This window comes from Pseudophryne corroboree, chromosome 3 (genome assembly GCF_028390025.1).
Source record: "Pseudophryne corroboree isolate aPseCor3 chromosome 3, aPseCor3.hap2, whole genome shotgun sequence".
Lineage (NCBI taxonomy): Eukaryota > Metazoa > Chordata > Amphibia > Anura > Myobatrachidae > Pseudophryne > Pseudophryne corroboree.
In genome coordinates, this window is record NC_086446.1 from 781,028,331 (window position 1) to 781,045,689 (window position 17,359).

The 17,359-nt window shown below is 48.5% G+C and overlaps 1 protein-coding gene across 1 annotated transcript in view; it reads right to left on the minus strand.

The window, feature by feature from the left end:
- The window catches only part of NRAP (nebulin related anchoring protein), a 114,190-nt gene that overhangs the window by 54,196 nt on the left and 42,635 nt on the right, over window positions 1-17,359 (minus strand). The window contains exons 4-11 of the mRNA XM_063963331.1: window positions 10,847-11,119; window positions 9,843-9,950; window positions 5,768-5,866; window positions 4,747-4,851; window positions 3,642-3,749; window positions 3,193-3,294; window positions 2,906-3,103; window positions 2,530-2,634 (exon numbers count right to left, since the gene is read on the minus strand). Coding sequence (XP_063819401.1) covers window positions 2,530-2,634; window positions 2,906-3,103; window positions 3,193-3,294; window positions 3,642-3,749; window positions 4,747-4,851; window positions 5,768-5,866; window positions 9,843-9,950; window positions 10,847-11,119 — 1,098 coding nt within the window. The remainder of the gene's footprint in view (window positions 1-2,529; window positions 2,635-2,905; window positions 3,104-3,192; window positions 3,295-3,641; window positions 3,750-4,746; window positions 4,852-5,767; window positions 5,867-9,842; window positions 9,951-10,846; window positions 11,120-17,359) is intronic.

Here is a 17,359-nt window from a genome sequence, read left to right on the forward strand (position 1 = left end):
GAGAATGCCAATCAGCAGTGTTCAAACTCTAAATAAGAAGTGGAAGATGAGGGATTCTGCGGAAACCAAATCACAGTCAGGTAGACCAACAAAAATTTCAGCCACAACTGCCAGGAAAATTGTTTGGGATGCAAAGAAAATTCCACAAATAACTTCAGCTGAAATACAGGACTCTCTGAAAAAAAGTGGTGTGGTTGTTTCAAGATGCACAATAAGGAGGCATTTGAAGAAAAATGGGCTGCATGGTCGAGTCGCCAGAAGAAAGACATTACTACGCAAATGCCACAAAGCATCCCGCTTACAATACTCCAAACAGCACAGGGACAAGCCTCAAAACTTCTGGAACAAAGTCATTTGGAGTGATGAGACCAAAATTTAACTTTTTGTCGACAACCATAAACGTTACATTTGGAGAGGAGTCAACAAGGCCTATGAGGAAAGGTACACCATTCCTACTGTGAAACACGGAGGTGGATCGATGATGTTTTGGGGATGTGTGGGCTACAAAGGCACTGGAAACTTGGTCAAAATTGATGGCAAGATGAATTCAGCATGTTATCAGAAAATATTGGAGGAAAAGTTGCACTCATCAGCCCGGAAGCTGCGCATGGGACGTACTTGGACGTTCCAACATGACAATGATCCAAAACACAAGGCCAAGTCGACCTGTCATTGGCTACAGCAGAATAAAGTGAAGGTTCTGGAGTGGCCATCTCAGTCTCCTGACCTCAATATCATTGAGCCACTCTGGGGAGATCTCAAACGTGCAGTTCATGCAAGACAGCCCAAGAATTTACAGGAACTGGAGGCTTTTTGCCAAGAAGAATGGGCAGCTTTACCATCTGAGAAAATAAAGAGCCTCATCCACAACTACCACAAAAGACTTCAAGCTGTCATTGATGTTAAAGGGGGCAATACACGGTATTAAGAACTGGGGTATGTAAACTTTTGATCAGTGTCATTTGGGTAGTTTCTGTTGTCATTATGATTTAAAAAGAGTAAACACAGTTGTTTGACAATAAATGGCTTCACCCAACCACTAACCATGAGTGAAAGAAAAGTTTGTGAGTTATCATTCATATTATATTCCCTGACAAATGGCCAGAAAATCGCAAATTCTGCTAGGGTATGTAAACTTATGAGCACAACTGTATATATATATATATATATTATGCCTCCCAGTGAGGGGAAAATGACTCCAAATCTGAATGGTGATAATCTCGCACGCACAGAGGGGCTGATTCACAGTCATCTGAGGAAGCCTTATTACTACCTTATATTAATACCAGAAGGGCCAATGGCCTGATGGTCCGGTCCAGCCACACAGAGCGATGGGCTGGCCAAGTAGCGCAGCCTTCCGGAGCTCTGCTCGGACGCCCGACACACCGAAACATGGGGGTGTGCCGTGAGACAACTCTCCTGTGACCATGCCCCCCTTCGGTCATGTGACTGACACCATACCAGGGTCACTGTACAACTCCAGTCCATCCCCGGATATCCGTATGACTCAGAGGCTGCAAGGCCGGATGACCGCGGCAGCCAGCTTTTTTAGGGGGGAGACAGCCAGTGGAGAAGTTGCCCATGGCAACCAATCAGCTGCTCTGTATAATGTTATAGCATGCATACTATAAATGTTACGTCAATGCTGATTGGTTGCCATGGGCAACACTACTCCACTGACTCACTTCTCCACTCTTTTCACTGCTTAGTACATCTCCGCCTTAGTACCATAAGTGAATGCAGCAATCCGCACGGTGTCACACGTACAGTCGGCAGCCGCAGCTGTCATCATCAATACTGGCACATACACATACTCCATGCTAGGTGCAAGAGAGCCGTCTGAAACAGGAAGTGATGTCACTAGTGCCGACTCCTCCTCAGTGACAAGAGCGAGGGCTGCACTGCTACATTACGTGCAGCACTCGGCTCCTATCACAGTGTAGGAGCCAGCAGTGCAGCATGACAAGTCTCCAGGGGCAGCCCAACATCTCTGGGGGGTTGCTGGGCCCGCCCCTGGAGTAATGAAAACGGGGGTTGCGTCATGAGGTCACACCCACTCCCACTAGGCCATGCCCGCTTTTCAGATAGGATGGGCAGTGCTCTCATGTGTGTGTCAATGCACTATACCTCAGCAAAGCAAAAAGCAGGGTAAGCGCCACTAGTATTTACCAATATAATATACTGTAAATAGACGTTTCTTGGCGCCTGTAGGCTCTCACTTCATTGCAGCATAAAATATAGTGCATACGAAGTATATATATATATATATATATATATATATATATGTTATACACTGACCACTGTGATGTTTTGTTATATTTGAAATACACGTTTTTTTGTCTATCTCAACGGAGTGCCGCTGCTATTCTTTTTCGGTTTTATGTTATACAACTATATATAATTTATATATACACTGTAGTGGAGATGTTTAACTAAAGCCACGGAGTCCTATTGTTCCCTTCCTATATACTCAACAATAGGCACAGCCCTTATGTGTCTCCGGGATGATGTTGAACGCGTTCCGCTCACCTCACTGAATAGGTCCCCGGCTTTCTTGGCCTGCTCCACGTTCACGCTGCCTTCCGTGATCCACCCGACTCCCTTCATCCACTGCAGGTCTGATTTGTACTGGCGCTGGAATAGAATAATTCACAGGTCAAAGTTGACAGACGCCATTTTCAGTGAAGACCTAAAAAAACAAATCTGCAAAGTATGGATTAGGATTGACTAAACGCGTGGCTGCATTACGTCTGTAAATTCAGGTTTTGCTGAAAATGAGTCAGAAACTCTCCTGACTGTGATGTCACTGCCACCCCACCCAGAATCAACAGTGCCCTAAACTCAGCTGTCAGGAAATTTACTGACGGTTGTACTTTAATTGTCCCTGTGTGATATAACGTCTCACCTCACTCTGGAGGTCATAGGCTTTTTTTGCCCACGTCACCTTCATGTCCTCAGGCAATATGGTGTACTCATGGAGCTTCTTACGGTAATCCAGGTCGCTGGCCAAGGCCTGGGCTTTCTTGGCGTGCGTGATGTTCACCATGTCCATCGGCAAATGGAACTGCGTCTTGCTCTCCTCAAAATCTTTCTTGTAGGTGACCTAGAACATACAGAGTTGTGTGATTACCACCTGGGTTCTCATTGAGGCCCTTTTGGGCTTCTCTTGCACTCCATGGATGGTTCCGCTACCTCACTGCTCAGCTTCCCGACTTGCAGAGAGTGCAGGAGCCGGGAGTCGCTGTTGGCTGCCGCCTTCCCCTTGTTCCTTTCATATTCCTCTCTGTACTTGATCTAGTGATAGAGAAGAAGGACTAGTTAGGAGACAAGTGAAGGTCACCAAGGCCGGCTCAAGGACAAGGTGCATGGGGCAATCAAAAACAAACATAGAAAAAGAGAATACAAACAATCTGAGGCAATTTCTTTAGACCCAAAGGCGGACATAAAAGATCTAGAAATGTTTTTGTCAACACCTTAGACAAAATTGTTTGGAGCAAAAGAACAAAGTAATCTGGAGGAATTCTAGGGTCCTCCATAGAGTATATAATTTTTGCCTCCAGCCTCGGTTCTTGTAGGACCAGCTCTGCTGCCCAGGTAACAGCTGACGGAATGGGGACAAGAGTTACATACGCCTCACGTACATCACTTGCGATGTCTCCCGACGCCTTAGCAGAAGTGATAGACATAGAGTCCAGGTTCATCTCAAAGGCCTGACCTTTGCTCTTCCTCCAGTCTTCCTTATACTTGTTCTACAAAGAAAGATAAAACAGTCAATCCTGATCGCTTTTTTTCTTGAAATTGCCCCCCACCCCATAACTATTACCTGATATCTTACACAGCTCAGGGCATAACGAGACATGAGTGACCTTTGCCACTTGCTACTGGGGTTGGAAGTCAAGAAACCAACCAATATGGTTTATAGACTCCAGAATAAACCGACTCGCACAACAGAGAATATACAGCGTATGGCCTCAGTGCTGCAAGACTATCGTCCGAGGGCAGCCAATCCCACATCCCAACATGGGGTAACCAGGGGCTGTAATTGGGCGACCAGTCTAGTGCAGGAACGGATACAGATGGGTCCATGTTTATCTTGACCTTTAATAGGATTAACTGAGACTGGGCAGTCGGACTTAAGGGGGGTACTCACGGAGCGATCGCTGCTTAAAATCTAAGCAATCTGACCAGATTGCTTAGATTTTAAGCATGATCGCTCCGTGTGTAACCCACAGAGCGATAGCGATGAGCAGCCCCGCGCATCGCTATCGCTGGTGCTAGATTGGCCTGCAGGCCAATCTAGCGGGTCGCTCACTTCACCCGCTGGGTGAAATGAGCAGCCCTCCCGTCTCCCCCCGCACGCTCAGCACACATCTCTCCCACATCGGGCTGTCAGTACTGGCCTTTAATCCCCTGCTGTATTGTTATCTGTATTGTATTGCAGCTGAGAACAATAGATGAAGGGTTTACGTTAATAAACCATGTTGTGCCTAGGTGCAGCAAACTAGCTAAGATAACTGTGGACCCATCTGTATATTATAAGGATTATATACAGTAAAGCAGAAGTTTTGTAACTTATTGTACAGTGGAATTTACTTGCGATTAATACATTTTCTGTGTTGTCATATGTCGGACAATTTATAAGGGGGAATTCTGGTAGTTTTATATCTTAAGTGCATTTTATGTTTACACCCCACGGTACCGGAGGGAGAATAACAGACGACGAGGGATTAGTTTGACTGTATTCACCTCACTATAGAGTGCAGCATTCGCCTTGGCTTTCACCATTGCCGGTACGTCCTGCGGGAGCGTATAGTGAGTCTTGGATTTCTCATAGTCCGCTCTGTAATTCAACTGAGGAAACCAGGAGACATCATCATTACTACTGCAGCAGCACACATATAAAACGATTATTAATATAAGACGCCAGCAACGATAATACAGGACAGGTACCTGTGTATATATATACAGTACTTCTGAGCATGCGCAGAGAGACGCGGCCATCGCGCGGGGTGCTAGGAGCGTCCGATTAAATCCCTCTCAGGGGGGAGCTGTGAAAAGAAGCCCATAGGCTTCTATTGGGCAATGCCACCCAAAGATGGAGTTACCCACCGAGTCCAAGCTTATATGGATATATCGGTAGTTAAATGCCTTTATGTCATCTTAAAAATGGCACTGCTAATCTGGCGGAAGATAGCATTTAGTACAGTTCCATTGTTTGCATTCCCTTCCCCCCTCAAGTAGAATTATTTTATTTCCTCTTAGACTTCTCCTATAAATCTAGATAAAATCCCCTGACAATACAGTAACTTGGAGCTTGGCCTAATGGCAAATGGTATGTTTGACGTCACTGAGGGTGAGGTGTGATATTATCCGGTGTTCAGCCAGGTCCGGAAAGGTAAATAACACATGCCAGCTGGCAGACAATCTCCGTAAATCTGTTACTACCCCGCTGGCATAAATGAATACATACAAGCAGCCGTGAATTGCCATTATCCATGGTACGGATGGCATTATCCAGTGTAATGCTATATTATGTACAAGCGCTCGCTTGGCCTGTGTATAATAAGACGCACAATCTGTACTATGGAACACGTGTGAGGGGGCTGAGCCAGGTGCTGCCCCTTATTGTACTTTATGCTGCAATTAAACACGATGGTGATTTGCTTCCTGGCATCCGGCGTTATCAGCAGCGCGCACAGAACCAGGGGATTTGCAGGCGGCGGCGGTTCTCGTTATCAGCTGACAACACCACACGGCTCCCACTTACATCACTCAGCTGTTGGGCATTAACCTTTGCCAGGAGAATCTCCGGAGTATCGCTTACAGAGCTGTATTTCACCTTGTCAATACTCTGGCGGTAGTTTACCTGCGTGGGAAACAATCGTTTGAAGGCGGATTTACGTTAGATTGGACATTTTCATCTAATTAAAATGTAAATTTCCTGCAAGAGCTCTCACTGCCAGAGTGCCTCAGCTTCCAGGCCGGGCTCGTCCTCCACTGACACAGCTCCGTGTACCAGCCTGCTGCTACTTACAGCCAGCTGATAATAGTGACACGGCTTTCCATCAAAGGTTATCAGATGCCCGTTGGCTGGTAGAACTATTAATATCAGCATGCCCTGACAGGACATTGGAGTGACACTAGAGGAAATCATTATATACTGCTTAATGTGGGGAGTGCGCTCTGTGCTGCCTCTTGCTCTGCTGCCAAGTCCACACAGGAACCACAGACTGAGAGTTATACAGTAGAAGGAGCAGGGTCCCCAGCAGCACAGAGTATATCAGGAGATGAGGGATGTGTCAGTGAGGACAGGGCTCCATGTGACAGGGGCAGTGACATGATGTGAGGAGGGGAATGGAGGCAGCAGGAAGCCACAGACTGAGAGTTATATAGTGGGAGGAGCAGGGTCCCCAGCAGCACAGAGTATATCAGGGGATGAGTGATGTGTCAGTGAGGACAGGGCTGCATGTGACAGGGGCAGTGACATGATGTGAGGAGGGGAATGGAGGCAGCAGGAAGCCACAGACTGAGAGTTATATAGTGGGAGGAGCAGGGTCCCCAGCAGCACAGAGTATATCAGGAGATGAGTGATGTGTCAGTGAGGACAGGGCTGCATGTGACAGGGGCAGTGACATGATGTGAGGAGGGGAATGGAGGCAGCAGGAAGCCACAGACTGAGAGTTATATAGTGGGAGGAGCAGGGTCCCCAGCAGCACAGAGTATATCAGGAGAGGAGTGATGTGTCAGTCAGGACAGGGCTGCATGTGACAGGGGCAGTGACATGATGTGAGGAGGGGAATAGAGGCAGCAGGAAGCCACAGACTGAAAGTTATATAGTGGTTAGGAGCAGGGTCCCTCAGCAGCACAGAGTATATCAGGAGATGAGTGATGTGTCAGTCAGGACAGGGCTGCATGTGACAGGGGCAGTAACATGATGTGAGGAGGGGAATGGAGGCAGCAGGAAGCCACAGACTGAGAGTTATATAGTGGGAGGAACAGGGTCCCCAGCAGCACAGAGTATATCAGGAGATGAGTGATGTGTCAGTGAGGACAGGGCTGCATGTGACAGGGGCAGTGACATGATGTGAGGAGGGGAATGGAGGCAGCAGGAAGCCACAGACTGAAAGTTATATAGTGGAAGGAGCAGGGTCCCCCAGCAGCACAGAGTATATCAGGAGATGAGTGATGTGTCAGTGAGGACAGAGCTGCATGTGACAGGGGCAGTGACATGATGTGAGGAGGGGAATGGAGGCAGCAGGAAGCCACATACTGAGAGTTATATAGTGGGAGGAGCAGGGTCCCCAGCAGCACAGAGTATATCAGGAGATGAGTGATGTGTCAGTGAGGACAGGGCTGCATGTGACAGGGGCAGTGACATGATGTGAGGAGGGGAATGGAGGCAACAGGAAGCCACAGACTGAAAGTTATATAGTGGGAGGAGCAGGGTCCCCCAGCAGCACAGAGTATATCAGGAGAGGAGTGATGTGTCAGTGAGGACAGAGCTGCATGTGACAGGGGCAGTGACGTGATGTGAGGAGGGGAATGGAGGCAGCAGGAAGCCACAGACTGAAAGTTATATAGTGGGAGGAGCAGGGTCCCCCAGCAGCACAGAGTATATCAGGAGATGAGTGATGTGTCAGTCAGGACAGGGCTGCATGTGACAGGGGCAGTGACATGATGTGAGGAGGGGAATGGAGGCAGCAGGAAGCCACAGACTGAAAGTTATGTAGTGGGAGGAGCAGGGCCCCCAGCAGTACAGAGTATATCAGGAGATGAGTGATGTGTCAGTGAGGACAGGGCTGCATGTGACAGGGGCAGTGACATGATGTGAGGAGGGGAATGGAGGCAGCAGGAAGCCACAGACTGAGAGTTATATAGTGGGAGGCGCAGGGTTCCCCAGCAGCACAGAGTATATCAGGAGATGAGTGATGTGTCAGTGAGGACAGGGCTGCATGTGACAGGAGCAGTGACATGATGTGAGGAGGGGAATGGAGGCAGCAGGAAGCCACAGACTGAGAGTTATATAGTGGGAGGAGCAGGGTCCCCAGCAGCACAGAGTATATCAGGAGATGAGTGATGTGTCAGTGAGGACAGGGCTACATGTGACAGGGGCAGTGACATGATGTGAGGAGGGGAATGGAGGCAGCAGGAAGCCACAGACTGAGAGTTATATAGTGGGAGGAGCAGGGTCCCCAGCAGCACAGAGTATATCAGGAGAGGAGTGATGTGTCAGTGAGGACAGGGCTGCATGTGACAGGGGCAGTGACATGATGTGAGGAGGGGAATGGAGGCAGCAGGAAGCCACAGACTGAGAGTTATATAGTGGGAGGAGCAGGGTCCCCAGCAGCACAGAGTATATCAGGAGATGAGTGATGTGTCAGTGAGGACAGGGCTGCATGTGACGGGGGCAGTGACATGATGTGAGGAGGGGAATGGAGGCAGCAGGAAGCCACAGACTGAAAGTTATATAGTGGGAGGAGCAGGGTCCCCCAGCAGCACAGAGTATATCAGGAGATGAGTGATGTGTCAGTCAGGACAGGGCTGCATGTGACAGGGGCAGTGACATGATGTGAGGAGGCGAATGGAGGCAGCAGGAAGCCACAGACTGAGAGTTATAGAGTGGGAGGAGCAGGATCTCCAGCAGCACAGAGTATGTCAGGAGATGAGTGATGTGTCAGTGAGGACAGGGCTGCATGTGACAGGAGCAGTGACATGATGTGAGGAGGACAATGGAGGCAGCAGGAAGCCACCGACTGAGAGTTATATAGTGGGAGGAGCAGGGTCCCCAGCAGCACAGAGTATATCAGGAGATGAGTGATGTGTAAGTGAGGACAGGGCTGCATGTGACAGGGGCAGTGGCATGATGTGAGGAGAGGAATGGTGGTAGCAGGAAGCCACAGACTGAGAGTTATATAGTGGAGACGCGGGGTCCCCAGCAGCACAGAGTATATCAGAAGATGAGTGATGTGTCAGTTAGGACAGGGCTGCATGTGGCAGGGGCAGTGACATGATGTGAGGAGGGGAATGGAGGCAGCAGGAAGCCACAGACTGAGAGTTATACAGTGGAAGGAGCAGGGTCCCTAGCAGCACAGATTATATCAGGAGATGAGTGATGTGTCAGTGAGGACAGGGCTGCATGTGACAGGGGCAGTGACATGATGTGAGGAGGGGAATGGAGACAGCAGGAAGCCACAGACAGAGTGATATAGTGGGAGGACAGGGTCCCCAGCAGCACAGAGTATATCAGGAGATAAGTGATGTGTCAGTGAGGACAGGGCTGCATATGACAGGGGCAGTGACATGATGTGAGGAGGGGAATGGAGGCAGCAGGAAGCCACAGACTGAGAGTTATATAGTGGGAGGAGCAGGGTCCCCAGCAGCACAGAGTATATCAGGAGATGAGTGATGTGTCAGTGAGGAGAGGGCTGCATGTGATAGGGGCAGTGACATGATGTGAGGAGGGGGATGGAGGCAGCAGGAAGCCTTAGACTGAGAGTTATATAGTGGGAGGAGCAGGGTCCCCAGCAGCACAGAGTATGTCAGGAGATAAGTGATGTGTCAGTGAGGACAGGGCTGCATGTGACAGGGGCAGTGACATGATGTGAGGAGGGGAATGGAGGCAGCAGGAAGCCACAGACTGAGAGTTATATAGTGGGAGGAGCAGGGTTTCTAGCAGCACAGAGTATATCAGGAGAGGAGTGATGTGTCAGTGAGGACAGGGCTGCATGTGACAGGGGCAGTGACATGATATGAGGAGAGGAATAGAGGCAGCAGGATGGTTTAAAAAAAGTTATTCCTCCCCAAGAAAACAGTATTACATCTAAGGTCAGTGTGTAACTTACATCTTTTAGTGGAAGCAGCTTCTTAGTGGTCTGGTAGGATGGGGCGAGTGTTGCTGGGTAATAATATTCCCCGTCTGTGTTGTCATGTTTGTCAGACTTGTAGGTTACCTGCAGGGCACACAGAATACTGTAGTCTCAATATAATATACATCACCAAAACAGAGGAGGGAACCCGGAACCTTCTGTACTCAAACCGACAGGGCCCCTATGCAAAGCAATACAAGTAAAACACCTCTAATAAAAAAGAATGTTGGCAGAAGTGATTTTAATGCAGGCGGAGTTACAAAGCGGTGCTCTAGTCTGACGTTTCAATCCGGGCGTACTTTTATCAAGGACATTAAGAAAATAATAAATTAAATACACTGCTTACACTAAGCTCTTGTATAAGGTATGCTGTACATTATTCTTTTCTCATTGGTCTATATATCTACAGCTATATATATATATATATATATATATATATATATATTTATCTATCTATCTATCTATCTATCTATCTATCTATCTATCTATCTATCTATCTATCTATCTATCTATCTATCTATCTATCTATCTATCTATCTATATACCTAAACACATTTACTGTTGTCTCTTATATTACAGGTGCTTCGGTCAGTTTTATTTACCAATTGTTCTTTATTGTTATGACTTGTTTTAATTAGGATTCAATGATCATTATTCTTTTGTTTCTAAGGGGCCTGTTTGACAAATAATATTTGCAGGATATTCCCTGAAAACAGCCATTGTCAGGGGATATATAAGTGTCACCCCAAATGTAAGTTTGCGAGCAGGGCCCTCCTACCTCTATGACTGTCTGTTATTACCCAGTTTGTCTTATCACTGTTATTTCCAATTGTAAAGCGCAATGAAATATGCTGCGCTATATAAGAAACTGTAATTAAAATAAATACAGATTGTGATAAATATGCCGGTAAAAAAACCCTGTGTGTGTGTGTAAATGATAGTGACATTGCCCTAGTGTACTGTACATGGCATGTACTCACGTTGCTGGCAAGGGTTCCGGCCTTCATGGCGTGTAATGTGCGCCGGTCAATGCCGCCCCCTTCGTAATGCCCTTTCATCTGCGTATGGTACTTCTCTTTGTATTTCAGCTGCAGGACGGGAAGAAATTCACCATTAACTCTAAACAATGGTCTGGAATCTGCTGTACGATGTGCGTAACTGCTGAAGCGCAGCAAGAACCCCTCTCTGGTGAGTTTACTGCGGCCGGTGGGAGGAACCGGGACGAGTGGGGGTTCTTTGTTGAGTGTGCGCAGCTACTTACGGTATATGTAGATGCATAATCATTATATGTGATTTTATATTGTTTTGTTTATATGCATTTTGGTTATTTTCCGAGGGCGGTGTTACAAACACTTGGTGGCACCATATATATATATAAAATGGGTGGTCTTCTGTTTGCCGGCGGTCGGGCTCCCGGCGCTCAGTATACCGGCGCCGGGAGCCCGACCGCCGGCTTACCGACACTTATTTTCCCTCGTGGGGGTCCACGACCCCCATAGAGGGAGAATAAAATAGTGTGGCGCGCGTAGCGCGCCACCGTGCCCGTAGCGTGGCGAGCGCAGCGAGCCCGCAAGGGGCTCATTTGCGCTCGCCAAGCTGTCGGTAAGCCGGCGGTCGGGCTCCCGGCGCCGGGATGCTGGTCGCCGGGAGCCCGACCGCCGGCCACCCGTAGTGAACCCATATAAAATATAATCATTTTGTGGGGCGGGATTACTGAGATAACGGGGTGGAGAGGGCATCTGTTTATAGGCCTATCCTTCCGTGCTTTAGGCCCTCAGTTATAACGGGTGGTATTCATGTGACCACTACACCCGTTATTTCAACACCTGAAAATAATGTCACTTTTGCGCTGTTTGGTTGTGACGCTCCGGAGAGGAACGTGACGTTTCCCAGTGTAATACAGAACTGGTGTTTGGGCAGAGGAGTCGGGGCTTATTTGGCCCTGGGGTGTTAATGTTGGGAGGTATTAATTAAGCTCAACTTTGCAGTATTTTAGGGCAAAAACAGGTGGTTATAATAAGATTTTACTTACCGATAAATCTATTTCTCGGAGTCCGTAGTGGATGCTGGGGTTCCTGAAAGGACCATGGGGAATAGCGGCTCCGCAGGAGACAGGGCACAAAAAGTAAAGCTTTTTCCGATCAGGTGGTGTGCACTGGCTCCTCCCCCTATGACCCTCCTCCAGACTCCAGTTAGGTACTGTGCCCGGACGAGCGTACACAATAAGGGAGGATTTTGAATCCCGGGTAAGACTCATACCAGCCACACCAATCACACCGTACAACTTGTGATCTAAACCCAGTTAACAGTATGATAACAGCGGAGCCTCTGAAAGATGGCTTCCAACAACAATAACCCGAATAAGTTAACAATAACTATGTACAATTTATGCAGATAATCCGCACTTGGGATGGGCGCCCAGCATCCACTACGGACTCCGAGAAATAGATTTATCGGTAAGTAAAATCTTATTTTCTCTATCGTCCTAGTGGATGCTGGGGTTCCTGAAAGGACCATGGGGATTATACCAAAGCTCCCAAACGGGCGGGAGAGTGCGGATGACTCTGCAGCACCGAATGAGAGAACTCCAGGTCCTCCTTAGCCAGAGTATCAAATTTGTAAAATTTTACAAACGTGTTCTCCCCTGACCACGTAGCTGCTCGGCAAAGTTGTAATGCCGAGACCCCTCGGGCAGCCGCCCAAGATGAGCCCACCTTCCTTGTGGAGTGGGCCTTTACAGATTTAGGCTGTGGCAGGCCTGCCACAGAATGTGCCAGTTGGATTGTGCTACAGATCCAACGAGCAATCGTCTGCTTAGACGCAGGAGCACCCATCTTGTTGGGTGCATACAATATAAACAACGAGTCAGATTTTCTGACTCCAGCTGTTCTTGCAATATATATTTTTAATGCTCTGACAACGTCCAGTAACTTGGAGTCCTCCAAGTCACTTGTAGCCGCAGGCACTACAATAGGCTGGTTCAGATGAAATGCTGACACCACCTTAGGGAGAAAATGCGGACGAGTCCGCAGTTCTGCCCTGTCCGAATGGAAAATCAGATATGGGCTTTTGTAAGATAAAGCTGCCAATTCTGACACTCTCCTGGCAGAAGCCAGGGCTAGAAGCATGGTCACTTTCCAAGTGAGATATTTCAAATCCACCTTATTTAGTGGTTCAAACCAATGAGATTTTAGAAAATCCAAAACTACATTGAGATCCCACGGTGCCACTGGAGGCACCACAGGAGGCTGTATATGCAGCACTCCCTTCACAAAGGTCTGGACTTCAGGGACTGAAGCCAATTCTTTTTGAAAGAAAATCGACAGGGCCGAAATTTGAACCTTAATAGATCCCAATTTGAGACCCATAGACAATCCTGATTGCAGGAAATGTAGGAATCGACCCAGTTGAAATTCCTCCGTCGGAGCACTCCGATCTTCGCACCACGCAACATATTTTCGCCAAATTCGGTGATAATGTTGCACGGTTACTTCTTTCCTTGCTTTAATCAAAGTAGGAATGACTTCTTCCGGCATGCCTTTTTCCATTAGGATCCGGCGTTCAACCGCCATGCCGTCAAACGCAGCCGCGGTAAGTCTTGAAACAGACAGGGACCCTGCTGAAGCAAGTCCCTCCTTAGAGGTAGAGGCCACGGATCTTCCGTGATCATCTCTTGAAGTTCCGGGTACCAAGTCCTTCTTGGCCAATCCGGAACCACTAGTATCGTTCTTACGCCTCTTTGCCGTATAATTCTCAATACTTTTGGTATGAGAGGCAGAGGAGGAAACACATACACCGACTGGTACACCCAAGGCGTTACCAGCGCGTCCACAGCTATTGCCTGCGGATCTCTTGACCTGGCGCAATACCTGTCCAGTTTTTTGTTGAGGCGAGACGCCATCATGTCCACCATTGGTCTTTCCCAACGGGTTACCAGCATGTGGAAGACTTCTGGATGAAGTCCCCACTCTCCCGGGTGAAGATCGTGTCTGCTGAGGAAGTCTGCTTCCCAGTTGTCCACTCCCGGGATGAACACTGCTGATAGCGCTATCACATGATTCTCTGCCCAGCGAAGAATCCTTGCAGCTTCTGCCATTGCACTCCTGCTTCTTGTGCCGCCCTGTCTGTTCACATGGGCGACTGCCGTGATGTTGTCCGACTGGATCAACACCGGTTTTCCCTGAAGCAGAGGTTCTGCCTGGCTTAGAGCATTGTATATTGCTCTTAGTTCCAGAATGTTTATGTGAAGAGACGTTTCCAGGCTCGTCCATACTCCCTGGAAGTTTCTTCCTTGTGTGACTGCTCCCCAGCCTCTCAGGCTGGCGTCCGTGGTCACCAGGATCCAATCCTGTATGCCGAATCTGCGGCCCTCCAATAGATGAGGACTCTGCAACCACCACAGAAGAGACACCCTTGTCCTTGGAGACAGGGTTATCCGTAGGTGCATCTGAAGATGCGACCCTGACCATTTGTCCAACAGATCCCTTTGGAAAATTCTTGCGTGGAATCTGCCGAATGGAATTGCTTCGTAAGAAGCCACCATTTTTCCCAGGACTCTTGTGCATTGATGTACAGACACCTTTCCTGGTTTTAGGAGGTTCCTGACAAGCTCGGATAACTCCTTGGCTTTTTCCTCCGGGAGAAAAACCTTTTTCTGAACCGTGTCCAGAATCATCCCTAGGAACAGCAGACGAGTTGTCGGCATTAACTGGGATTTTGGAATATTCAGAATCCACCCGTGCTGTTTTAGCACTTCTTGAGACAGTGCTAATCCCATCTCTAGCTGTTCTCTGGACCTCGCCCTTATTAGGAGATCGTCCAAGTATGGGATAATTAATACGCCTTTTCTTCGAAGAAGAATCATCATCTCGGCCATTACCTTTGTAAAGATCCGAGGTGCCGTGGACAATCCGAACGGCAGCGTCTGAAACTGATAGTGACAGTTTTGTACAACGAACCTGAGGTACCCCTGGTGTGAGGGGTAAATTGGAACGTGGAGATACGCATCCTTGATGTCCAAGGATACCATAAAGTCCCCCTCTTCCAGGTTCGCTATCACTGCTCTGAGTGACTCCATTTTGAACTTGAACTTCTTTATGTACAGGTTCAAGGACTTCAGATTTAGAATAGGCCTTACCGAGCCATCCGGCTTCGGTACCACAAAAAGAGTGGAATAATACCCCTTCCCTTGTTGTAGAAGAGGTACCTTGACTATCACCTGCTGAGCGTACAGCTTGTGAATGGCTTCCAAAACCGTCTCCCTTTCGGAGGGGGACGTTGGTAAAGCAGACTTCAGGAAACGGCGAGGTGGATCCGTCTCTAATTCCAACCTGTACCCTTGAGATATTATCTGCAGGATCCAGGGATCTACCTGCGAGTGAGCCCACTGCGCGCTGTAATTTTTGAGACGACCGCCCACCATCCCCGAGTCCGCTTGAGAAGCCCCAGCGTCATGCTGAGGCTTTTGTAGAAGCCGGGGAGGGCTTCTGTTCCTGGGAAGGAGCTGCGTGTTGCTGTCTCTTCCCTCGACCTTTGCCTCGTGGCAGATATGAATAGCCCTTTGCTCTCTTATTTTTAAAGGAACGAAAGGGCTGCGGTTGAAAAGTCGGTGCCTTTTTCTGTGGGGGAGTGACTTGAGGTAGAAAGGTGGATTTCCCGGCTGTAGCCGTGGCCACCAAATCTGATAGACCGACTCCAAATAACTCCTCCCCTTTATACGGCAAAACTTCCATATGCCGTTTTGAATCCGCATCACCTGACCACTGTCGCGTCCATAAAGCTCTTCTGGCCGAAATGGACATAGCACTTACCCGTGATGCCAGTGTGCAGATATCCCTCTGTGCATCACGCATATAAAGAAATGCATCCTTTATTTGTTCTAACGACAGTAAAATATTGTCCCTATCCAGGGTATCAATATTTTCAATCAGGGACTCTGACCAAACTACCCCAGCACTGCCCATCCAGGCAGTCGCTACAGCTGGTCGTAGTATAACACCTGCATGTGTGTATATACTTTTTTGGATATTTTCCATCCTCCTATCTGATGGATCTTTAAGTGCGGCCGTCTCAGGAGAGGGTAACGCCACTTGTTTAGATAAGCGTGTTAGCGCCTTGTCCACCCTAGGAGGTGTTTCCCAGCGCTCCCTAACCTCTGGCGGGAAAGGGTATAATGCCAATAATTTCTTTGAAATTATCAGTTTTTTATCAGGGGCAACCCACGCTTCATTACACACGTCATTTAATTCTTCTGATTCAGGAAAAACTATAGGTAGTTTTTTCATACCCCACATAATACCCTGTTTAGTGGTACCTGTAGTATCAGCTAAATGTAACGCCTCCTTCATTGCCAAAATCATATAACGTGTGGCCCTACTGGAAAATACGGTTGATTCGTCACCGTCACCACTGGAGTCATCGCCTGTGTCTGGGTCTGTGTCGACCGACTGAGGCAAAGGGCGTTTCACAGCCCCTGACGGTGTTTGAGTCGCCTGGACAGGCACTAATTGATTGTCCGGCCGCCTCATGTCGTCAAACGACTGCTTTAGCGTGTTGACATTATCCCGTAGTTCCATAAATAAAGGCATCCATTCCGGTGTCGACTCCCTAGGGGGTGACATCCTCATATTTGGCAATTGCTCCGCCTCCACACCAATATCGTCCTCATACATGTCGACACACACGTACCGACACACAGCAGACACACAGGGAATGCTCCTAACGAAGACAGGACCCACTAGCCCTTTGGGGAGACAGAGGGAGAGTTTGCCAGCACACACCAAAAGCGCTATATATGACAGGGATAGCCTTATAATAAGTGCTCCCTTATAGCTGCTTTGTTATATCAAATTATCGCCATAAATGTGCCCCCCCCTCTCTGTTTTACCCTGTTTCTGTAGTGCAGTGCAGGGGAGAGACTTGGGAGCCGTCCTGACCAGCGGAACTGTGAGAGGAAATGGCGCCGTGTGCTGAGGAGATAGGCCCCGCCCCTTTTCTGGCGGGCTCGTCTCCCGCTATTTAGAGAAATCAGGCAGGGGTTAAATATCTCCATATAGCCTCTAGGGCTATATGTGAGGTATTTTTAGCCTTTATAGGTAATCATTTTGCCTCCCAGGGCGCCCCCCTCCCAGCGCCCTGCACCCTCAGTGACTGCCGTGTGAAGTGTGCTGAGAGGAAAATGGCGCACAGCTGCAGTGCTGTGCGCTACCTTTTGAAGACTGCAGGAGTCTTCAGCCGCCGATTCTGGACCTCTTCTGTCTTCAGCATCTGCAAGGGGGCCGGCGGCGTGGCTCCGGTGACCATCCAGGCTGTACCCGTGATCGTCCCTCTGGAGCTTGATGTCCAGTAGCCAAGAAGCCAATCCATCCTGCACGCAGGTGAGTTGACTCCTTCTCCCCTCAGTCCCTCGCTGCAGTGATCCTGTTGCCAGCAGGAATCACTGTAAAATAAAAAACCTAGCTAAACTTTTTCTAAGCAGCTCTTTAGGAGAGCCA